This window comes from Nelusetta ayraudi, unplaced genomic scaffold, assembly GCF_046127955.1.
Source record: "Nelusetta ayraudi isolate G7.1 ecotype Tasmania unplaced genomic scaffold, CSIRO-AGI_Nayr_v1 ptg000050l, whole genome shotgun sequence".
In the NCBI taxonomy this organism is placed as follows: Eukaryota; Metazoa; Chordata; class Actinopteri; order Tetraodontiformes; family Monacanthidae; genus Nelusetta; species Nelusetta ayraudi.
Genome location: NW_027466100.1, coordinates 2,425,056 through 2,448,651, shown reverse-complemented (window position 1 = coordinate 2,448,651; position 23,596 = coordinate 2,425,056). Strand labels below are relative to the sequence as shown.

General features: G+C 42.7%; 3 protein-coding genes and 1 long non-coding RNA gene across 30 annotated transcripts in view; 2 read left to right on the top strand and 2 right to left on the bottom strand.

Moving 5' to 3' along the window:
• Window positions 1-1,401: 1,401 nt before the first annotated feature.
• Window positions 1,402-6,099, bottom strand: LOC142895735 (uncharacterized). 3 transcript variants are annotated; one of them, XR_012928242.1, is made up of 4 exons: window positions 5,682-6,062; window positions 5,381-5,575; window positions 5,138-5,261; window positions 1,407-3,085 (listed from the first exon to the last, which is right to left on the bottom strand). It is a non-coding gene; the product is annotated as an uncharacterized LOC142895735 (long non-coding RNA). The 3 variants fall into 3 exon arrangements; XR_012928240.1 differs by having other exon boundaries at window positions 1,402-3,085; window positions 5,138-5,575; window positions 5,682-6,099; XR_012928241.1 differs by having other exon boundaries at window positions 1,403-3,085; window positions 5,138-5,564; window positions 5,682-6,099.
• On the top strand, window positions 5,166-15,936 carry tmcc1b (transmembrane and coiled-coil domain family 1b). Of its 4 annotated transcripts, none has more exons than XM_076036980.1 (7): window positions 5,166-5,275; window positions 8,962-9,005; window positions 9,714-10,493; window positions 11,915-12,334; window positions 13,704-14,185; window positions 14,266-14,401; window positions 14,499-15,936. In XM_076036980.1, the coding sequence occupies exons 3-7, from the start codon at window positions 9,891-9,893 to the stop codon at window positions 14,811-14,813; spliced, it is 1,956 nt and encodes a 651-aa protein (XP_075893095.1). In that variant the 5' UTR covers window positions 5,166-5,275; window positions 8,962-9,005; window positions 9,714-9,890; the 3' UTR covers window positions 14,814-15,936. The 4 variants fall into 4 exon arrangements, with proteins under 4 accessions (XP_075893095.1, XP_075893096.1, XP_075893097.1 ...); XM_076036981.1 differs by lacking the exon at window positions 5,166-5,275 and adding an exon at window positions 5,426-5,566; XM_076036982.1 differs by lacking the exon at window positions 5,166-5,275 and adding an exon at window positions 6,148-6,733.
• Window positions 15,937-16,754: 818 nt separating this feature from the next.
• Window positions 16,755-18,138, bottom strand: h1m (linker histone H1M). The gene is made up of 4 exons (XM_076037080.1): window positions 17,937-18,138; window positions 17,529-17,785; window positions 17,165-17,416; window positions 16,755-17,044 (listed from the first exon to the last, which is right to left on the bottom strand). Exons 1-3 carry the CDS (start codon window positions 18,031-18,033, stop codon window positions 17,276-17,278), a joined length of 495 nt encoding a protein of 164 aa, XP_075893195.1. The 5' UTR covers window positions 18,034-18,138; the 3' UTR covers window positions 16,755-17,044; window positions 17,165-17,275.
• A 1,933-nt stretch (window positions 18,139-20,071) lies between these two features.
• LOC142895745 (uncharacterized) overlaps window positions 20,072-23,596 on the top strand; it is a 135,398-nt gene continuing 131,873 nt past the window's right edge. For 11 of the 22 annotated variants that reach the window (XR_012928246.1, XR_012928247.1, XM_076036994.1 and 8 more), the window contains exons 1-7: window positions 20,080-20,237; window positions 20,607-20,633; window positions 20,736-21,032; window positions 21,426-21,722; window positions 22,121-22,417; window positions 22,578-22,880; window positions 23,119-23,418. Coding sequence is in view for 19 of the 22 variants with exons in the window: in XM_076036994.1 (XP_075893109.1) it covers window positions 20,204-20,237; window positions 20,607-20,633; window positions 20,736-21,032; window positions 21,426-21,722; window positions 22,121-22,417; window positions 22,578-22,880; window positions 23,119-23,418 (1,555 nt within the window). In the remaining 3 variants the exon portion in view is untranslated. Of the gene's footprint in view, window positions 20,238-20,606; window positions 20,634-20,735; window positions 21,033-21,425; window positions 21,723-22,120; window positions 22,418-22,577; window positions 22,881-23,118; window positions 23,419-23,596 lie in introns of all 22 variants that reach the window. The other 11 variants (XR_012928245.1, XM_076037006.1, XM_076037005.1 and 8 more) reach the window with 6 other exon arrangements.

Here is a 23,596-nt window from a genome sequence, read left to right as displayed (position 1 = left end):
CAAATGGTACTTTTTAAACATATGCACGTTTGCACAGCAGCACAAGGTTTTTTCCCCTGATGCATTTTTGCAAATATCCATGTGGGCAAAGTGGTTTCAATGTTATTCTGCCAATGGAAGTCTGCCAAGTGACCAGCCGGCACAGTAATAGGAATCAGACGTCACCGGGGCTAGACGACCGTGACCATGTCAGTAAATCCGCTGTGGATAACGCTGACCGTGATGCTCCACATGAAGCAGAAATCAGAGGTAACGCTTCCCTGCACTACAGCCAGAGACATAGTGCCGGCAACACTCGCAAGAAGGACAACCGCAAGGATTCAAAAGGAGATCTGATGGTACGTATTTTTTGTTCATCACTTATGGAACTGATTCTTTAAGCAAACTGTTTAAGACACCAATAGTAATGTTAATGGTATTAAAAAAGTTTGTAAGTTTGTTTGAAGAATTTGTAGAAAGTGCATTTTTAATGGTCAAAATTCTAAACAGGGAACCAGATTTAAAATAAATTCATTTAAACAGAGTTGAAAAACAAGGCTAAAAGACAACTATGAAGCATAAGAATTTTTTATTTTATTTTGATATTTGAAGCTTTTTTAAATATTGCATGGTGAAAGCACAGGGAGATCAGACTTGCACCTGCTGTGTTGTGTTTTCTTTTAAACTGTGCTGTTGCATTGTTATGTGTAAATGTACTAGCTCACACTTAGTAATTGTGTACTCAAGGGATTTTAACACGGGATCAATTATGAGGAGAAGGTGTCTGAACCTTCATCTTTAATTAACCTCCTCCTCTAAAGTCGCAAGCTTTTAACCTACAAAAAAACAACAGAGGGATCACAAACAAAAGTTTGGTTATGTATTTGTGTGGATTTCATTCTTTGACTTTAGCTGTAAAATAGTGTGTGTGAAATAATATTATTAATTAAAAAAAAATGTTCTCCCTCTTTGTTCTTTGTTGTGCCACAGGTCAGAGTCAAACGTGTCCAAAATGGTTCGGCCTTTGCTCTTTATCACACTGACCCTGTGTCTTTTTACACTTGGAAGTCAAACCCAAACTTCACATTCAGTGGATCACTGGATCACGCCTCAAGTGGCTCTTGGCAAAGGCAGGAGAAGCAATATCCGGGACAGCTTGTCAAGTGAAGTAATCTTCCTTTCAGAGGGAAGACACGGCTCTCTGGAGGGCAGCGGACAGACTGTGGACAGTTCCGCTCTGCAAACACATGTTAATCGGAAAGTCGTACCAAAGGAACCTCGGCCAGCTGGTAATCAATTCAGTGTGCGCATTTTCTTACACTGTGTTTTTAACTATTTCATCTACAATACATATACATAACATCCATGCGTTTATTAGAAATTTTAATTCTCTTCATTTAAAGGAAGAATTTGATGATTTACATATATTTTGTAATTCCCTTTGTCAAAAACTTAGTTGTGAGAGGAAAAAAACAAAATCATTTTTATATTGTAATCTTCAACTTTAAGAGATACTGGATCTGTTAAATGTAATTGAATAAAGTAATAAATGCTGATTTTCCTATGTGCACAGTACCTCTCAAGATATGTGAATAGGCATTTCGCTTAAGGAATACTCACAAAGTACACTTTACTTTGTACACGTAGATGCTCCACAGATGGATAGAATTCCAACCAAGAGCCATTTAATCCCATCTAATGGTTGGCATACATTGAATAAAATAAATAAATGAATTAATTAATAAGCCAAAACAGAACATAAACATAGCATGTCTCCTCACTGTTCATGTTGTGTCATCCAGGCAGTGGAGGTCCTCATATGTTGAAATTCTTTTTCAACAGTTTTGTGTTTTGTACTGTCGCATTTGAAATGACTTTATGTGAGCAGTTCTTTTTCTGTTGGAATTAGCGCATACTGTTCCAAGTTCTTACTGGTGCCATGTATGCTAACATAAAGGTGGCCCCAGTATAGGAATTAACACAGATTTGAAACTAAAATAAAGAACAGAGTGGCTCAAAATTTTCCCGCTGGAAACACCATTACTATATAATTTTCTCTTAAATTATGTTCAAACTTCATAATATCTTCAGAAAAATACTCCACATGTCTGCATGTCAAACAACGATTCATTTCTCTTCTCTCTGTTCCTTAGGTCTATCCTCAGATGTGGAGGGCTTTAGGCTACCTGTCCAAAGCAATGTGTTTACCACCATGACAAAGCAGAACCCGTTAAAACCACCTTGTGAACTTGGTGTCAATCCTTGTGTTTTTTCGGCAAACTCCAATGGCACCAATCTGCTCTGGGATGACATGAGGCGCACACTTGCATTTGCCTGGGACTTGCATGTCTTTGGTTCTGCCAGCCTTTTCATACTGATGACACTGCTGGCAGTTGTTGGAATCGCTGGTGCAAGCAGCCTTCCTCGTCCCATCTGTGATGCCCTCATTCTGGCGAATAGTCTCCTGATCCTGACCGGGACACTGCGTGGTGTCCTTCTCCTACTTGATCCTTATGGTACCCGTCAGATCCTATCTCTCTCTACTCTGGCTGCACTTCATAATCTTCCCCTTCAACTCCTTCTGTGGGCTCAGGTTGTCCTTGCTTTAGTCATACTCAGAGAGCTGAATTTAGAATTGTTTCTACTGAAGTTGCAGCACCCATGGGTTGTTGGAGGACTTGCTCTATCACACTGCCTCCCTTTACTTGTTGCAGATCTTTTCTCTCCAACTTTATCCTCCACTGTCCCACTGCTCCTACAGACGCTGTCCCTCTGTTGGGAACTCCCGATGTGTATTAGGATTCTGCCCAAGTCTTGTTCTCAACGGCAGTCCTTTGCTAGTTCCCCTGTTCCTCAGTGGGTTCCCTCCCAGAGAATTGAAAAGTGTGCTAAACAAGTAATGGCGGCATGTGCTCTTCTTGGTATCCTCTGCTGCGGCCTTCAGATGTATAGTCTCCTGTGGCTTTATGGGCTACTCGGGAACTGGAGGCGCTTTGGTTGGGGCTGGTGGCTCAGTCAGTTTTGGGCCAGGATTCTTGAGTTATCTTGGGGATTCTCTTTGCTTGTGCTGGGTTCTTGGCTCTTTTGGACGCCATCTAGGAGTCATCTAAAGAGTGATCGAGGGCAGGTTTCAAAAGAGAGGGAGAAAAAAAGTTTCAGGGATTGGCTCATGGACAGTATAAGGAAAGAACCGGGGAGGAAGTCAGAGAAAAGCTGGGAAGAACTAATGCCAAGCAACTGGGCAATGTATAAACAGTGTAAAGCTGTGTTCAGCAATAATCTAAGGAGTCCCTATGCAGATCAACCGTCTACAGTTACGGAATTAATGTCTTGTCCTGATAGCAACGGTAGCTGTGACTCACAAGCTGCGCTGCTTTGGCAAAAAATTGGTGAACGTGAATGTATTCTCTCACTTATAGAATTCGACATGCGACCACCGTCTCCTATTAACCTCAGGCGCAGCATTGACAATGCCCTTCACCATGGGCAGCTAGGCGGTCTATTTACACCTCCACCTCCCTCATGGACCCATTCTTTAGGCAGATCCACCACCGAAAGAGATCTTAGTACAACTTCAGTCGCTCCCAGTTACATAGGGTATGGGTGGACTCTGGATACAGAGTCCATTTCTGCATCTCTTGACCATTTCCAAACAAAAGACGTGATACAATTTCCACACACTACAACAGAGTGTTATGCTGGCAATGAGTCTTGTGCTGTTGCTATCAACATGGAAGAATGTAATTCAGCAGCGTTAGCAGTAAAGCACCAGCATGACTGTTTTGATTATGACGTGACAGACCTTTGAAATGACTGACCACCTACTTTTGTCACCTACTATTTGTAAAACTTCAAAGACTGAGGAAATGTAGTTATATAGTTCAAAACGGCTTGAGAAGTCATCATCAAACATAGCCCATTATTTCAGAAGAGTTCAATGTTTTGAAGAACATGTTGTTGATAAAAACATAGTTTATTCCATTATTGCATTTCTGTACTTCTGATGACATGTACATATTTTTTTTCAAAAATAAAAATAATACATTTTATTCGGTGTTTGTTTGTTTTGTGATATTTATGATGTTGTTCTTCAATCACTTATCCAGTCTAATAAAATGTGAAATATGACAAAATATAATATAATATGATACAATAGGAAAAGTTTCATCTGGTCACATTCTGCATTTATAAGTTAGAGGTTGCTCCATTTTTAGGTGACCCAACGCTTGAAAACAATCATATTAATATGATAACATTATCATAGTTTTAATTGTTAAGGATATATGTTGAACATTCAAAAATATTTTTCTGTAATGAACAATGAACAAACTTGATAAACAATTGTTTTCTGAACTCATCCAGATGATATTTATGATCTTTGTGAACGTAATCTTAACTTGGTAAGCAAACGACAGCAATGGCCTTCTTTTACTATTGTTTTGGTATTATTGCCCCCTTGTGGTTCTAAGAGGAAGCATGCTTCAATTTGAAACAACATGATTTGTTACCCTGCAAGACGAAGACTATCCCTCTCTTCTGATGGAGGAATATGAAATTTTCTTAGCATGGTCTTTATTCCTAATTATATAAACCACAACAAACCCTACAATGTGTCACAATTAAAACACTGTCTTGTGAGAATCAGACATTTTTTTTTTAAAAGTCTATTTCAAACTTGTGATCCAAAGGCTGAAACCATATAGCTGTCTACCATAAGGTGTGTAATGATTGTTTTTACTTCCGTGTTGTTCTGATATGTATGTCACTTCGAGTAACCTGCACAGCAAGCGAAAACAAATTTTCCTCTGGGAAAGATAAAGCAAAGTCTAAGTCTAAAGTGCAAAGCAACGTTGTGGAGGCTGGCAAGCGGTTTATAAAGGTCACTGGAAGTGCCCAAGCACATTTGTTTATTATCAGTTTCAACATTTCCCAAAGTAAAGATGTGAGATGCCATCCAACTACATTTAAGAAGGAAAGATAATTATGGAATTGAAATATTTTGTATGTATGTTTTCAAATTAACATTATATCGAAAATTGTATTTGTCGGTTGTCAAACTGCACGTGAAGGAATAGATAATTCCATCTATATCGTCGTGAAGGAAAAAAAAAAAAAAAAAAAAAAAATGTTAAGTCCTAAGGCATTTTTGCTTCCTCACCTGGCTGGATCAGACGGGATGTGAGGATGTTTGGTCCTCGGCTACGGTGACGTCGAGCACGCTATTTGACGTCACCGTGGGAGTGTTCCGCCATCGGTAGAAATGAATGGTCATCAACACAATCCTCTCAACGACCATGTAAGTTGAAACGAGAAAGAAAGCGAGATGTAGCTCGCTCGTATGAGAAGGAAAAGTGTTTGAACATGCTGTTGTCCGATCGGCACAGGGGTTAAGATTAATTACCGTCGGTTATCCTCTTGTCGCCGCCGCCTGGCGCCGTGCCCGGGGTCCGCCTGTAGCTAGCTGCGGCTGGGACTCAGGCTATGTTGTTTTAGCTCCGGTCTAGCCTGCCTGCTAACTGACAAGCCGAGTGGGCAGGCGGCGAACATGCGCCTGTTTTGCCACCCAGGGCAGTTGGGATGGACGACTGTAAGTACACTTAAAATGTAAACAAATTCCAAAGATAACGTGAATGAATTGAGGATTAGAATAACATTAAAAAAAAAAAAAAAAAAAAAAATGAAATAAAACAGCACATGCAAACCTTTGCCTAGGCTTTGAGACATCACCCGGACGTAGGTAAAGGATATGCTGAGTTGGCTTAACGAGCGTTACTTCAACCAGGTTTAATGCAATTCCGACTCTTGACAGGCGTTGGTTCAGCTTTCACGTGCCATTGAGACAGATTGTAAACAGATATTAACCTACACAGCAAGACTTGTAGGTTAAATCTGCCGCCATGAAATGCAAGACTTTAAGGTCTGATTGATTGAGAAACCCTTGCTAGAATATGTAAAGGATGGTTAAGCCAATACGTCGTTCGCACTTTCCTCGGAAAACTTCTTACACGTGATCGCAGTTTCAGTAAATAATGGTTATGTCCATATGTGGGGCAGTTATGAAAATGATAACCGGATGCCACCGTTCATGGCTTCAGTGTCCTGCTGCAACGTTCAAGCGCTGTCATTTGCTTGTATGACATTTTATTGGCGTGGGTAAATGTTTAATTGTTAAATGGATATACGTCGTAACTTGTTATCATTGTTAAGATTTTAACGCTTGTTTAGGCCATCAAATCAAAACTACTGTTTGTCCTCTGACGAAGTACTAAAATATGCGCTTTTAGATTCGTCCCTCTAATTAAACTAGAACGTGTTACAATTGTGCAGACAATTGAAGTGCCTGGTGACTTATGCGGTTGAGTAGTACTGGAATACTTTTACTCTATGGGCACCGAGTGAGTCCATACCACTTTTGAAAAATTAACATTGTGGTAAGCTGCGGTGACAGGTGTTTAATACGTTCTATGCACATGTAACCGAAAGGGTGGGGACACTCATCACTGCTCACTGGGTCACGGTGAGGAAAGATAAAACGTTGACCTGTATACCTGATAATACGTGTTATAAATGCTTACCGCCCCTTATAAGTAACACGCTTTTTTTATGACCTCCACTTGCACCGCAGCACCGGTGTGCACGGTCGAATAAAATGAACGCCCTCCTGTGTCCCACGTTAGCTTGTACGGCTAGCGGCGAGAAGAGCAGACGAACCATCGACTGGATGTTGAGGATTTTGGATTAATTAGTAACAACGGTCAGCACTATGCGAGAGAATAGATGGCAAACTCCGTTGACATTTACAGTTAATCCATTCCACTGCCCGGTGTTAACAGACGCCGGGCCTAAGTAATACTAGCTAGCAAGCTGCTATTTTCATCTCCTTCTTATCTCGAGCTAACGTCAAACCTTTGGACTTCAATTATTTGCATAAATCTGACAACATTCCTCAGCACCATGGGGTTTGTGTAATTTTACCCCATATGATTTATCACGGCACTTGAATTAAATGTTGGAACATACGGGTTAGTGGTGTTACTTAACGTGTAGTGACACCGAATGCACCTGTAACCCTGTTGAGTGATTTACTCAACATATGCTGGAGACGAGCGTGATGTAAGTCTCGTTCCTCGAAATGTTGACTTCGTCCGACTTTGTTATTTCAAAAGTAAAATAATTATAATAATACAATATCAATAGTTTGGACAGAGAGAAATTTCACTTGAGTGACGTGACCACCGTGGACGTTTATTATGATGACCTCATCGGCTCATAGCCGTGCTTAATCAAAAGCCCTTTGTATCTAATCTATTGGAGCGATGAAATGTTCGGTTGGAGCAAAGATGTTTTCGCATGCATTTATCTGAGAAATGTCTCGTCTCCTCGGTAGTGCAACACCAGAACCAGAACTCCGTGTCCTGCAGTGATTCCTCTGGGTCTGTTTGACACCATTAATTAACATGATACGTTAATTAAGCGAAATGGCCTTTGAGGTCTGTGTGTGCCAAATTAAAACACATGTCCTCACGGAGGATAAAGTAATGCAATCCGTTCATTAATACGTATATTAATGAACGGATTTGAACAGAGTATCCCGTGTCTACTATTAATAACCTAAACAGTTTTCTCAGTTTCACTGCCTGAATTGAAAAAAAAGTGAATTAGAATGCACTTAATTTGGTTTTGATTCCTATCATTTAATTCTCGCCAAAGACATTAACCTGTGCTATTAATGTGAATTTAGTTCAAAAACAATCAACTAAACTCGAATTAATTATTGAAGCAGATTGACTTATATTTATTGTTATGGCATTACCTGGAGTACCTGTCTATCTATTATAATGTAGTGTTCCTTGCTATGACAGGACACAGCAGACCAAAATATTTCTGGAATACATTTGGAGACTGAAGCAATGGCAGCTGACAGAATATCAACAGCACCAGACAATGAGCACAAAATTGTTGGTAAAGACAGGGAGGGGCATCTGTTTTTTATTCAACACAAACATACAGTCTGAGCCCAGCAAGTGCTAATAGGAATACTGAAATAATGCGAGCACGCTGTACTGACTCAGCAGGACTATTTCCTGATGAAAACTGTACCGGCTGTCGTTTGCTGAAATTACTGCCTGAATGTGTATACGGTGACCTTGGAGTGGTGCATGCTTTGAGGATGATGGGCAAGTGCTGGCTGACCCACTTCAACCGGAACATTTTGCCCTGTGCCTCAGGTGTCTGATGCTATTGTTGTTTTCATTGTAGATGAAGGATGTAGTTTCATCTCTGCGTGAGAGCTGAGAATCCACGTGTCGTTTCTCTCACAGAGCTGTGAATTGTATCAAATCACAGATTGGCCTGCAGGCTGCAGAGAATGTCAGGCCTTCAATTTCAGATATATATTGTGGGCAATTTTTTGTTATTAATTCAAAGTGAATTTTCTCAAGTGTAATATTAAATAGTACTTGAAAATGATACATTTCTTAAACAAAAGCAACAACAAATAAATACAGAAGGGATGTTGCACAGAAAGAGTTGTTTTGCTTTGGTGTCCAAAGGTGGAAAGGAGCAGATGCACTCATGCCGATTATTTACTTTCTCAGTAGTCAGAATGTGGCTCTACTCAAGTTTTTTTTTTTTTTTTGATGATGTGTGATCAAGTAGGATGTCAGGAAACAGTTATTCACTCAGTTCATGAACATGGTTTGAAATGTGGATCGTCACCATTAGACTTTCACACTGGTCCCTTAATATTCCCCTTTCACTTGTAAATGTAGACAAGATGACTGAAGGTATTTTAAAGAGTCTCACACCTCCAGTCCCTTTAATAAATATCATTAGTCATGACATGAGTAAACTTTCTTTTAACAGCCATATACTGCTGTCGGGAATAGTAGTAGTAAAAGAAGTTTAACATTTTCCTTTTTTTTTTTGTTACTTACCCCATTGCCGTATTAACGTTTTGTTTTGGTTTTCTGCTCCATTTAGCTGATCCCGAGTTGTGAGTCAGTCGAGGAGATGCGGGGCTGATGGTAAGCTCTCTGTCCTGTTTATTTTCCCCTTCCGACTCTCTCTGTACAAGGTTTATTCATGCTGTCACCTGAGAAGCAAAGATCTGCGTAAGTCCAGGAACAGATCAGAACAAGCCATAGCCCGGTTTTTACACTGACATGCAATTATGGAGACTTCTCTGGGTTGTTGAGCACCGTAATCTGTTCTGAGCGAGATCACTGTCACCGCCCATTTAATGTTCCATTTTCATTTTTTACGCTACGTAGTCTCTTTGTTAATGTCTTCCAAGCACAGGCACTTATGATGGTTATGATTTTCCATTATGAATAATTTCTGAAATGTAATTTTTCACCCACTGAGCTGTATTTAGAGAACGGATTAAATATGAGTACAATCCACCCTCACCTTTAATGCTAGACGAGTGGGAGTAACTTGAACATTTCAGAAACTGTTCAAAAAGCAACTTTATTTAGTAGATTTTGTGTTTTTGCATTACTGGGTTGGTATATCATGTAAGGAAATGCATCATTCAACTTTAGGTTTTTCCAGCAGCGGTGAGAAAAACAAATTTAACCAAGAAAAAAACAACAGTGTCAGGATGAAGAAGTCCTCATGTTGTATCAACCCAGTACGTTGCTTGTAAATGTCTTTGCTCTTCTTTTGCCTCTTCTGTTCATTGGCTTCTGCCTCATGTTATAATTTTCTTTTATTTTCCTTTTTTGTGGTAGATAAGCATGACTTTGAGCCGAGCCACCGATGCATGCGCACTCGCAAGGCCCAACTGATCGCCGTCCACCTCTGCGTCCCGGCTCTTGAGCAGTGGCACGGTGGGTGGGTGCCGACGGGGCGTAGCTGGTCCCTTGCACCCACCTAGTAGAACCTCGCTGTGAAACTGGAGGTCTCAGATGGATCAGGGTAGTAGCGAGCAGAGCCCGGAGGAGCCGGATGCAGGAGGCCGGGCGGAGCCAGAGGCGGGCAGGCGGGCGTCGGAGTCGGAGCACGGCTTGTCCAAAATGACCCACAATGCCCTGGAGAACATGGGAGCGCTGGGCCACGGGCTGAAGCACTTCTTCCAGCCGCAGCGCCGCCGCTCCTCCGTTTCCCCACACGACTCTGTCCTGTCCTGCTCAGGCGCCCCTCCCGCCGAGTCCACCGACGGCGGGTCGGAGGTGGTCGATGCGCCGACCTCCGCGGCGCCCCCTTTGGATTCTGACAACCATGCCGCTTCCGCCCCTCCCGCAGCTCTCAGCCGCGTTCTGCAGCAGATCCGAGGCGCTCCACCGATCATGAAGCGAGGCACCAGCCTGCAGAGCCGCCGCAGCAAGGTCGGGGGCGCCGGAGATGGCCCTCAGAAAGGCAGCCCGCAAATACACAGGCGCAGCACCCACGAGGCCCTGCTGCAGGCTGGACGCCCGCGCTCCTCCTCCACCACAGACACGCCCAGCAGCCCCGCCCTGGCTGACATGTTGCTCACCTCCGGCTACCACTCAACCGAGGAGCCTGACAAGGTGAGTGGCTCCGTCCTCTGGCCAAACCAGCTCACGCCCTCTGTGTGGAATTTCCCGTTTGCAAGTTATGTATGTGAACTACATCTTGGATCAAAAAGACAGCGTCCTGATGTCGCATTTTAAAAAGACCAAAAATATGTTTAACGCTCCTTAATGTATTTCATGTAATAAAGCATTCTGCAATATCACAGTGCATCCAGTATGTTGATCCTTTGCAGAAGGTGTGCAGACTAAATATTTGAGTCCCATTCCGACCAAGTGTAAGAAAGTAACCAATCATGGCCTCTATTCAGTCATTTTCATAATTAAACCCAAACTTGGGATACAAACAGTTTTAAGCTGAAATGTAGTTTTTCATACTGTGGTTGCAGCCCATTTACTGCAGTTAAACGTGTGGTGTTGAGTGCACCTGCACTTTACTTTATGTAAGCTATGCTGTTGTTAGATTAAACATTAATGCATTAATGTCTGGTCTGAGGAGCGCCTCCTCTAACAGCTAATGTGACTGTATGGCCATGTAAATTGCGAACCCCCAGCAGAAACAGACAATGTTTTCATACCAGTGTTGCACAGAAGTCTGTTTAAATCCAGTTTGAGCCCTCACATATTTTCAAAATACTCCGCGGAATACGCACTTTGCGAAACTACTTGTGCTGTTTTGTTTTATCATGAGTGTTGACTCATGATAAAACAATGCACTGTGCATTTTGCACTTTGCATGCAATTTGTCTTCTGGAAAATGAAAAGTGAAAAGGTTAAAATCAGGACTTTATATCCGTCGGGGACGGCAGACCTCCAGCACGTGAAAACCTGTCAGAAGTTGTCGCTGGTTGGGATGCGCCCGAATGAAACGGTGAATGAGCTGTCAGTGGTGGAAGGTCAGAGATTGCCTCTGAGTGGCTGGTCACTACGTGCTCTAAGCCCTTCTAAATTTAGCATTCGCCGCCTCTGAGATTACTTCAGGTCAGAGAAGCCTGGCGCGGCTGCACAAAGTCAAACTTGCAGGGTGGCGCTTTTTCTCGCCGGGGTAAATGTTATCCTGGTTGCATAAATACACATGTCAGTTAACCAATTAGATAATACGACTTTATTAAGAATTGACTTAAAGGGATGGTCCAACATTTTTGCAGATTGGCCTGTTGCCATAATCCCTGTGGTGCCTGTTGTTTTGAGAGGTCTCATCAAATGCAAAATCCAACAACTCCAAAATGCTCACTTAGACAATTTCTACAAGTTAATAAGATATCAAAGCAACAGGCACAGACAATCAAAGGGAATGTACCAACTCGTATGACTATCCGTGGTTGCCTAAGTTGACTTAAAGATTTTCCCACAAAGGAGACATTTCCTGTGATACAGTAGGAGGAGGTTTTGTATGTCTGAAAACATAATAATGCAATTCTTTTTATTTTTCTAAACAGCTGGATCGATATGATGGTTCCGGCCCCGCCGTGTCACCAAACGCTTTCCCCTACGCTGCAGATGGATACGACGTAGTAGACAGCACCCCGGACCCCCAGCGGACCAAACAGGCCATCGCTCAACTGCAGCAGAAAATCCTCAAGCTGACGGAACAGATCAAAATCGAACAAACGGCGCGGGACGACAACGTGGCCGAGTACCTGAAGCTGGCAAACAACGCCGACAAACAGCAGAGTGCGCGCATCAAGCAGGTGTTTGAGAAGAAGAACCAGAAGTCTGCTCAGACCATCCAGCAGCTGCAGCGGAAGCTGGAGCACTACCACCGCAAGCTTCGGGAGGTGGAGCACAACGGCATCCCGCGCCAGCCCAAAGATGTGTTCCGAGACATGCATCAGGGGCTGAAGGATGTCAGCGCGAAGGTGCGTTCAATGCCTCGTGACGCAAGATGCAGTGGAGTACATTAAGTCATTTGACAATTAGAGCAGTGGTTCTCAACTGGTGGAGTCTCAGGACCCAGTTTTTTCTTTTTTTTTTTTTTCCTCATCATGAAGTCGCAACCCAAATTTAATCCACAGCGCTCAAATTTATTCCACAAAAAAAAAAAAAAATGATAATGCGACAATACAGAAAGCCTTCATCCAGCCTCTGCCAGCTGTCTTAGGGCGAAGGCAGGGTGACACCCTGGACAAGCCGGCAGTTCATCGCAGGCCCACATAGAGACAAACAACCATTCGCACTCACATGCACACCTACGGACAATTTAGAGCTTCCAGTTCGCCTCACTTCAGGACTGTACAGTGCAACAGTTTTCGTCGCATTCGCGGATAAAAGTCACCCCGTGCGAAGAGAAACATGTATACACTCGCACGCGTGCGTTGCGCTGCGCAGGCAGTGGGGTTTTTGACCCATACAAGTTACCGTTTGTTGTTGGTAAAAACTGCTCCATGGGAGTTGTAGTTCTGTGTATACTATCCATCTCAATTCCGCTATTAAAGAACTACATTTCCTGGTTCATCTTAATTTCACAATAAACATGGTAACTAACTGTCCACCTGGGTGTGCTACTAAAGTTTCTTTGCGCTGCTAAAATTTTTTACTTGCTAGCACTACCACTGAAAAAGCGTATAGCCCTGCCTCACATGCGTGTATATGGGCTGTGGGAGGAACCCGGAGAGAAGCCACGCAGACACAGGGAGAGCATGCAAACTCCACACAGAACTTGAACACTGGACTCGAACCCACAACCTTCTTGCTCTGAGGCAGCAGCGCTAACCTCTGTGCCACTGTGTCACCTTATAAAAATATAAAAATATATATATTTGAAATGCCCCCTTTTTTGGAAACTGCCCACGAAGCCGCGACCCAATCAAAACAGCTCTGCGACCCACCAGTTGAGAAACGCAAAATAAGAACGTTGATGGTACTCCAGCTTCCTCCTTTAGCCCAAAGACTTGTTCATGAAGCTGACTGAGAACCCTAAATTGTTCTGATGTCGATCATGAGTGCGAATGGTTGTTGGTCTCCTCGTGGCCTGCTGATAACCTGACACACTGTCCACTGTGCCTTTGCCCGAAGACAGCTGAGGTCAGCTCCAGCACCCAAGTGACCTTTAGTGCAGTAGAAGCGCTTGTAGAAAATAGATTAATGGATAGAAACTGGAGCTGTATGTGATGTTTTACATCATATTTACCAGTTTGGCTTGTTTGATCAAGAGAAGTGCCGGTCAAATATAAAAAAACCCTCCATTTTAAACCCTCAACCAGATTGACCTGATCTCCTTCACCACAGGTGACAGGCGGCCTGTCGAGTTTCTCTCAGGCGACCCACTCTGCAGCCGGCGCTGTCGTGTCGAAGCCCAGAGAAATAGCCTCGCTCATTCGCCACAAGTTTGGCAGCGCTGACAACATCGCAGCCCTGAAAGACTCCTTGGATGAAGCCCAGGGGGACGAGGGCGTCGCTCCAGGGACGAGGGCGCTGGGGACGGGACAGCTGCAGTCCAGCCCCAAGTACGGCAGCGACGAAGACTGTTCCAGCGCGACCTCGGGTTCGGCAGGCGCAAACAGCACGACCGGAGCTCCGGGGGGTCCGCCCAGCTCCAGGGGCAACACCCTCGAGCATGGCCTGGCCTCGGGCTTTGATTCCATATTTCATGAAATCCAGGAGCTCCGGGAAAACCAAGGCAGACTGGAGGAGTCCTTTGACAGCTTAAAAACCCATTATCAGCGGGACTACACCATGATCATGGAGACCCTGCAGGAGGAACGCTTCAGGTATGGCATCACCGCCGCCGTCCGTACCGACATTTATTAGGTTTATATCTCTGTTGATGGAACCGTCTGTCGTTTCGCAGGTGCGAACGTTTGGAGGAACAGCTGAACGACTTGACGGAGCTCCACCAGAACGAAATTTTGAACTTGAAACAGGAACTCGCCAGCATGGAAGAGAAGATCGCCTACCAGTCCTACGAAAGAGCCAGGGACATTCAGGTAGCGCTCGGCCCCCGATCTCCAAAAAAAAAAAATTCAATTTGATGCTGCAGTCGCAGCCGTTTTCCCACAAGCTGTTTCGCTCTCTGACCTGCAGGAGGCGCTGGAGGCATGCCAGACGCGGATCTCGAAGATGGAGCTGCAGCAGCAGCAGCAGCAGGTGGTGCAGCTGGAGGGCCTGGAGAACGCCACCGCGCGGACTCTGCTGGGGAAGCTCATCAACGTGCTGCTGGCCGTCATGGCCGTCCTGCTGGTGTTCGTGTCGACCGTGGCCAACTGCGTCGTCCCGCTGATGAAGACGCGAAGCCGCACCCTCTCCACGCTGCTGCTCGTCATCCTCCTCGCCATCCTCTGGAGGCACTGGGACGCCATGTCGGAGTGTCTGCATCACTTCCTGCTGCACCCGAGATGACCGGCCCAGAGCACTGGGGTGTAGAAGACAGACGGCTCTTTGGCAAGGCAGGACTGTGACTCCGGCACGGAGGTTGAATCTCAATAGTCCGACCTTTTCTTCCTCCTGAGCAGCCTCTCCAAACAACAACACTCAGGGGGCGCGTCGGAGACTTCGTCACTTTGTCACTTTGTGAAATGTGTTTTTGCAAAGACTTCTGAACAGAATTTGCCGGTGGAAGCACTGGAAGTTTTGGGGATGGAGGGTTGGGGGGTGGGGAGGGGGTCGACACGCTGCTGATGTGGCACAGGCACATACTGTTAGAGGGCGGCTGGTACGGGCTTGAGGGGCTGAGAGAACTGCACACTTTGTTTTCTCTCTCTGAGTGAATTTGTTTACATGTGGAAAACTAAATTTTTTTTTTTTCCCTCCAGAAGAAATTGTAATTCAGAGTTTTATCACTTTTTAGCTGTGTCAAGTGGTATTGTTTTTGAAGTCACTGCTGTGCTGTTTTTACGGAACTGATTGTTGGCTTTTTAATTTTCTTCCTCAGCGCAAGACTGTGTTCCGTTCATTTATTTGTTCCCGGTTTTTCTGTTCTTTTTTTTTTTCGAGCACTCTCTCTATGTTCTTTGCCATCGATTTTCCATCTGCCATTTCCTTACACTTGAGTCAAACCTTTTGGAATTTCAGTTTTGTGTGACCAACTCTTCCTCTTTCTGCTCACTCCTCTCTGAAGAATGGCGTGCTGGCACATCGGCCACGTTGCTCCGGAGACGGACTCCAGTCAGTCACTGAATCAAACAGCAGTGACTCCTTGGCAATTCTTTGGGGCGTGTGAAGTCTATATTACTGGTTCTTGCCACAACCAGGATATCACTCTTAAGAACAATTTTTTTGTTTTTTGTTTTTGTGGAGTTGCGAGCCTGCCCTCTGGGCCAACAGGATCAGACTATCCTGGTGGGTTTTCCACTGCAGAAGAATAATCTATAAACTTTAATTATCATACTTGAAGAGCAACTCATTGCTCAAAGACGCAGTGCTTCCGTACTGTTTCTATTAGTGACAATGAAATAGTAAAACTTTTTGGTTAATTTTTTTTTTATTTTTTAAAGACAAATAAATTTGCCGTTTTAAAAGGTCAGAGTGTATTGTGTTTCGGTCCACTTGTCCACTTTCCTCTCATGAAAGACTCGAAAACCACAGCACAATGCAGGACATAACTGAAGATGCCTTAGAAAAACATGATGGGAAACATGATATTGTTTTGGATTAAGAACTTATTACATGCTTCTACGTATACCTATGTCCTACTTTGGTGATATATAGCATCTCTGTAGCATGAAAGTATTCACATTTTCAGAAATTTCAATCAAAAGCTAATAATCCTTAACTTTTTGAGAGTCATTTTTAAAGGTGACTCATATTTGCACTATATCCTCAAAAAGTTGAAAGACTAATTGTTTCAATGAATCACTGGACTGTGAACAAACTTGGCCCATGTGACGCACTGCTGCTGCCTTTTGGGAGGGGTTCAACGTGCAAGAAGATTTGGACGTGTGCACGACAACAGTGATTTCTGAACATGAAACCAACCTGAATGGAAAGGATGAGCCACCAAGTCTTGCGGGTGTTGTTCATAGCAGATCGTGAGACAAGCGCGCTTCTTGGAAGAAAAAATAAATATGTTTCCTGGGTGTGGTTTTAACACATTTTTCACTGGTGCATACGGTGTGAAGTTCTGAACAGCAGCACTCGACCTGCGGATTAGTCGTCCCATACACATGAGCGACACTTCAGTGTAGCGAGAACAGGTGGCCACAAGCCCTGAAACACTCAAATTTTCTTAAACCAGCATTCTCTGCAGGTACTTGCACAGGTACTGTGTATTTGAGGGCTAGTATTTAAAAAAAAACAGAATCTAAAAACAATTGCATTGAAAAATATTCAGAGATGCAAACATTTCAAAAAATACCTTTTATTGCACAACAAGAATTAAACATTTAAAATTTATACATTTACTGTGCACTTTTCTTTGCTCTGCCAGTTTTGGCAGCAGGGGGAGACTTGCTGGCTGCTTTGCTCTTAGTTGAGGCTCCAGCCTTTGGGGCCTTCACAGACCTTGGTTTGGCTGAAGGGGGGGATTTTTCTGCATCCTTTTTACGACTTGGCTTTTTTGTCACCGCAGTTTTTTCCAGTGCCGTTCCAGCCGCCTCATCTTTCTTTGGCTTCTTCTCTGGCTTGGTTTCCTCCTAGGGCCCCATTTTGAGGTGGCAAAAGAACATTTTTGTAAGCCAGAAAGAAAAAAAACAACAAAGTTTTGCATTCAGTTTAGAAAAAAAAAAAAAAAAAAAAAGTACAAACATCCTGACCTGTGGCTGATCTTTTTCACTGATCAGTGATTTCTTCGTCTTGCCACCTTTTAAAAAAAGAAGAAAAAAGTCCCCTCGCGTCATTTACATCCCCCCCCCCCGCCAAGAATGTCAAATGTCAATTCCAGTCGTATCCACAGTACCTTCTTTACCGCTTTTCTTGGCGCCCTCTTTATGTGGCTTGGCTTCTTTCTGCACATTGGGATCTGCGTTCTCACTCTTGTGCTTAGCCTCCTTAAACTTTGGCGCGAGCTTTATCACATGAACAGAAACCAGTTGAAATACTTCAAGATACCTTTCAGAGACCTTTAAAAAACAAAACAAATGAAATGATAATTAAAATAAAATAATAAAATTCCTGTACCCTGTATTTCTTCGCTCTCGGGAGTTTGGGGTTCTCAAGGCGCACGAGTTCGCCCGAGCCCAACTTCTTCGTCAGGGCTTGACTGACCAAGTACGTCAGCCTGTGTACATCCACCGTCGGGTAGGTCTTTCTGATATAATTCCGAATGGCCTGGGGTGTGACCCCCTTGCGTGAATCCAAGGCTTTGAACGCCTCTTTGACCATGACGGCGTATTTGGGATGAGAGGAAGGCTTAGAGCGCAGCGTCGCAGCCTCAGCTGAACAAAATACATTGACAAAATAATCGATTCAGTGTCAAGACACACACTTAACCGAACAATAGCGCCTCATATTTTAGTCATTTTCTTTCTTTTCTTTCCTTCTTTCCTTCCTTCTTTTTTTTTTTTTTTTTAACTTCTACCCTCACACCTGTTTTCTTGTCTTTGGACGGCTCTTCCCCGGTTGGCTGCGCAGGGGGCTCCGCAGGGGGCTCCGCAGCCTCGGTCGTTTTCTTTTTTGGAGGCATGGCTGACTACCGACTAATTTAAAAGGGAAAAAAGTGCTCAAGAAAACCACTCTCGAGCAGCTGTAAACGTCACCAAAGGCCCGAATCGGCACGACAGAATCGCAGGTCCCGAAACTACGTCTTTATGCGGTCGTTTCCGGCCAAATGAGTGCAGCTGACATCCATCAACCACGTGCACCCTAATTAGACGGCTTCAGAGGAAACGTTTCTATGGACACGGTGAGCCGCAACTGAAGGCGGTCAACAACTTTCCCGGGAACGAGTAGATGTGGTTGGCTGTGTGTTGTCCCCACTGCCAGCTCGCAAAGTTACCAACTTGGAGTTGTCATTGCTCTACAGACAGCCTACGGCTATAATATGACATGTTGAAATCACGATTATGCGCTGTCCCTTTATGTCAATATTTAAAATGTTGATGCACATTTCCAAACAGGGCTGTAGTGGATGCTAAACCCTTTAAATCCTACATTGGGTTTATGCACCTTTTCAGGATAAAAGCCTTGACTTACACTTAGAAGGCGCACGAGAGACACACTGTGTGTCACACACACATGCAACGTGTCCCCACACTTTTCTTTTCACAAATAAAACGTGTTTTGCAAATGTCCTGCAATTCGGGACTAATCACAATATGGTTTACAAATAGAAAAACAAGCTAGAAACGACCAAATCTTGTTTTACAAATGCAAAACCTACTTATAATACAAGTAAACCCTGTCTCAATAAATCAAAATTTTCAGGGAAAAAAAAAAAACTTTCTGCAAACTTTCTACCGGTCACAAGTACGGCTAGAGTGGTCCAAGCACGGCAGAATGTTTGTGCCAAGTCTTTTTTGTATCTGAAACGTAATTGTTTTGTACTTGGTTTAAAAAAAAAGAAGACGTTTTGTACTGATATTATGTGTTTGTTGTTGTTGTTGTTGTTGTTGTTGTTGTTGTTGTTGTTGTTTTTAAACACTGTGTGTTGGGGGGCTTGTGTATGGTGAGGGTGTCTGGAGGTGTAGTGGGGGGCTGTTGTTGCGCCATGCCAGGTTTTACAAATGCACTTTGTGTATTTGTAAAACACAATGCATTAGTTAACTGATGTTTTTGGAATTCTGTGAATTGTAGGACAATTGCAAGCATATATTCTATTTGTTTACAAGGTAGCAGCTCAAACAAACCCCTGTATATGATCCTTTGAGTGAGTTGCATGTTGCGGCCATGAAATGAATATTTATAGGCGTTCTACCAAGACTGTTGCAGCGATCTGACATCCTGCCGTCAGTCGTTTCGTTTTCACACCATTGCAACTGTGAGGTCTAAATAATTTGTTTTCGTTTTTAATTTGTTATGATGATAACAAAGTGTGTGCAGTGTGGTGATTGACAAGCCACAAGAAGCCAAACTTGATATTTTGCAAAACATTCTTGGATAAAGTTATTACAGATTGATCAAGGCTAACATTAATGTTAACTATCTGAATGCCAAGGTGCAATGATGAATGCAGTGATGACAACGATGATGCTGGTGGGATGTTATTATTTTCATCATCATAATAATTACACTTTGCATAAAGTGACAGAGATGGAGGCAAATGAGGAACAGAGGCAGCTGGAGAAGGAGCTAAAGTTACAGCTGTACTGGAAGACAGTGGTTAGTATGCTACTTGTATATGTGTTTCTGAATACATTCAGTATCAGATCTGCTCTATATCTCCTACATTCTTTATAGTTTATCCACCATTTTTAAGCCATGAGAGAACTTCTGCTGTCAATAGCTGTTGTTTTACTACCACAAGGAGCACTTCCTTTTAAATATGAAGAACCAGAAATAATTTGCCTACTTTTAAGGCAATGTCACGGTGACCTTAAGAGAAGAGGAACAGTGAAATGTTCACTTTAGGGGGGGCTTTCTTTCCCCTGACAGGAAAGAAAGCATCAAAATTTCTTGTCTTTTAAATGTGGACACATCATTAGTTGCAAATCTTCTGAGACACTGTATTCATTATGTGAGTGGGGCCATTAAACGTACAGTTCTTTTATGGGCATAACAGCTTCTGTTCTGCATTTCAGTGAGAGAACTTCAGCGTCACTCTGTGGTTTTCCTGTGTGCATTCTCTCTCAGACAGAGAGGTCAGAAGACATTGGATCAGTCAGACTATCAGTCTAGCATGTAGTGGCAGCTTCATCATGGCCAAGTGTCTGCTGTTTGTCATCCTCATGTGTAAGTTTAACCTTTGTTAGATTATCTGAAATTGTTAATAAATTCTATTTCTTACAGCCTTGCTATATTATTGTTTAGCCTCACTGTCAATCCCAGCTTTTCTTTTTTTGTTCTTTGTTCCAAAAAATATTCTAATAACTGTTGCACTGTGACTTTTATGAATTGTAAAACAGTTGGCTCTAGTGGTTTTCAAATTTTCTTTTCTTTATTTTTTTTGTTGAAATTAAGGGCCACAAAAAATCTGGGAACTTCGCAAAAATCTTTGTGTCGTTAACCCTGAAAGAAACAATTATTTCCAAACTAAGTAGAAGATACCAATATACCTTTTCTAAATAAAACATATTTACCATGTTCACATATTTTCAACAGATTTTCCTTGCAAGACTCAATGTGAAGGTCCGTATCTGAGCCTTTCATTGGTGCTATAATGCCATACAGCCTGTTAGCAGCGTGACCATAATTACAAAAACTGTGTCCATCTTGTCTCTGCCTTTCCAGAACCTTCACCTCAACTGACAGTGCATCCACCAGTGATCTCAGCAGAGACTCAGTCAGTCACACTCAATTGTCAGCCTCCATCATCTGCTCCTGTGCCTCAGTGTTATTTAGTTATTGAAGGAGTACACTCTGTCCAGAGTTCCTCTTGTTGGGAGACACTGACAGGATCTGAGCTTCTGGTCAAGTCAGGTCAAAGTTCACCTGCTGAGGTTAAAGTCAAGTGTTCCTACACTGTAAGGAAGGGAGATGTATATTCTCATTCTTCATACAGTAACATGGTGTCCATCTACATACAGAGTGAGTAAAACTTCTGTCAGTTAATGACTATTTATTTGTTTATTGCAAGAATGAGTGGAGAGTGCAGAGTGGCTTGAATGCACAATATACAATGTGATGTAAGGCGCCAGGTTTTGATCTTAATATAATTTTGATCTTTCCAACTGTTGAGGGAAAATTACAATTACTATTTTTTTTTCAATTTGTGTGTGTGTGTGTGTGTGTGTGTGTGTTTTTTTTTTTTTTTTTTTTTTTAGCAGGTTTTATTTTCTGCATAGAAACTCAAGCTCAGTATCTAGACCCCCCTAGAGGTGCTGTAATGAATAAATGGACAATGCGATGGAGTCTTTTACAAGTATGAACTGTATATATTTCTATAATTCCGCAGTATATGCATGTCTATCTCATTTTCAGATCCTCCACCTCAACTGACTTTGTATCCACCAGTGATCTCAGCAGAGACTCTCTCAGTCACACTCAACTGTCATCCTCCATCATCTGCTCCTGTGGCTCAGTGTTATTTTATTATTGAAGGAGGAGAATCTGTCCAGAGTTCCTCTTGTTGGGAGACACTGACAGGATCTGAGCTTCTGGTCAAGTCAGGTCAAAGTTCACCTGCTGAGGTTAAAGTCAAGTGTTTCTACGCTGTAAGGAACAGAGATGTATATTTTCATTCTTCATACAGTAACATGGTGTCCATCTACATACAGAGTGAGTAAAACTTCTGTCAGTTAATGACTATTTATTTGTTTATTGCAAGAATGAGTGCAGAGTGCAGAGTGGCTTGAATGCACAATATACAATGTGATGTAAGGCGCCAGGTTTTGATCTTAATATAATTTTGATCTTTCCAACTGTTGAGGGAAAATTACAATTACTATTTTTTTTCAATTTGTGTGTGTGTGTGTGTGTGTGTGTGTGTGTTTGTTTTTTTTATTTTTGTTTTTTTTAGCAGGTTTTATTTTCTGCATAGAAACTCAAGCTCAGTATCTAGACCCCCCTAGAGGTGCTGTAATGAATAAATGGACAATGTGATGGAGTCTTTTACAAGTATGAACTGTATATATTTCTATAATTCCGCAGTATATGCATGTCTATCTCATTTTCAGATCCTCCACCTCAACTGACTTTGTATCCACCAGTGATCTCAGCAGAGACTCACTCAGTCACACTCAACTGTCATCCTCCATCATCTGCTCCTGTGCCTCAGTGTTATTTTATTATTGAAGGAGGAGAATCTGTCCAGAGTTCCTCTTGTTGGGAGACACTGACAGGATCTGAGCTTCTGGTCAAGTCAGGTCAAAGTTCACCTGCTGAGATTAAAGTCAAGTGTTTCTACGCTGTAAGGAAGGGAGATGTATTTTCTCCTTCTTCACACAGTAGCACGCAGTCCATGTACATACAGAGTGAGTAAATTGTGAATTTAACCTTTTTAAAGGGTGAGTGGAGAGTGCAGAGTGGCTGGATGTTCAGATATTTAAAATGTAAGAGTTAGTTCTCTGCAGTTACAGTTGATTCTGCTGTTTAAAAACAGAACAAAATCAAAAATGTGTGTTCTTCCTTCAGGTCCTGTTGAAGCTGCACCCACACTGACAGTGAATCCTCGGACCATCTCAGAGACAGAGTCAGTCACACTGAGGTGTCAGCCACCTCCGTCTGTGTCTGCTCCTCAATGTTATTTTTACATTGTGAAGGGAGGAGCCCCTAAACTGTTGTCTTGTGTGGAGACACTGAGAGGAAGTGAGCTGCTCCTGATGTCACAGCAGAGTTCACCTGCTCAAGTTGAAGTCAAGTGTTTCTACACTGTGAAGCTTGGACATCTGGATTATCCCTCTGCTCACAGTGACGCACAAGTCATGATGATAGATAGTGAGTGACTGTATTCCCAATACTGTTGTATATTATTGTGCAATGGAAAATCATTGTATTGTGTTTATATTTTATTCTGGTAATTATTCATTTAAATAATAACTTTAGGTTTAAGGTAAAATATATGAACTGTTTTATGATGTACAAAAACATGAAGCTTTTCACTTTGCAGCAACATAACAGGACATGCAGTGAAATACCTCTTTGTATTTCATCAACTTTTGAATTCATTCTGTAGGTGGACCACCTCAGTTGAGTGTTCACCATTCTCCTGGTAGAGATGTTGTCTTTACATGTTCTCTGCCTGGATCTGCAATCAAAGACACAACCTGTAACCTGTATTTTGGAGATGCAACCGTCCAGAGGGCAAAATTAAGTTACAGAAGCAGAATGGATAATAAGTGGTTCTGTCAGTTTTATGTCTCAATCAATGACCTGCTGAGACTCTCACCTCAACAAAGCCACGCCAGCTGTGATTACAGTTTGAAAGGTGATCCCAACACCTTGTCTCCTCGTAGTGAACGATACAACTTGGCGGGTAAGTGAAACATTACATGACGACATAAACTGCTGAGGATTTATTGGCTGTAGTGCAGACAACCCAGTTCAGACCGAGAAAACAATGTATTTGGCTCAGTTTTGATGATATTGCAGCATCAGAGGCAGAAAAACTGCTGGTTGTACTTAATCATTGTTTGTCATGTCACCAACTCCTC

Excerpts from the sequence above, each read along its gene's own strand:
- h1m (XM_076037080.1), bottom strand. The coding sequence starts at position 18,033 with ATGCCTCCAAAAAAGAAAACGACCGAGGCTGCGGAGCCCCCTGCGGAG. Across the intron at positions 17,786-17,936 it reads GTCCAAAGACAAGAAAACAG|CTGAGGCTGCGACGCTGCGC; the intron begins GTGTGAGGGTAG and ends TATTTTGTTCAG. Across the intron at positions 17,417-17,528 it reads CGAGAGCGAAGAAATACAGG|CTCGCGCCAAAGTTTAAGGA; the intron begins GTACAGGAATTT and ends CATGTGATAAAG.
- tmcc1b (XM_076036980.1), top strand. The coding sequence starts at position 9,891 with ATGGATCAGGGTAGTAGCGAGCAGAGCCCGGAGGAGCCGGATGCAGGA. Across the intron at positions 10,494-11,914 it reads CAACCGAGGAGCCTGACAAG|CTGGATCGATATGATGGTTC; the intron begins GTGAGTGGCTCC and ends TTTTCTAAACAG. Across the intron at positions 14,186-14,265 it reads CTGCAGGAGGAACGCTTCAG|GTGCGAACGTTTGGAGGAAC; the intron begins GTATGGCATCAC and ends GTCGTTTCGCAG.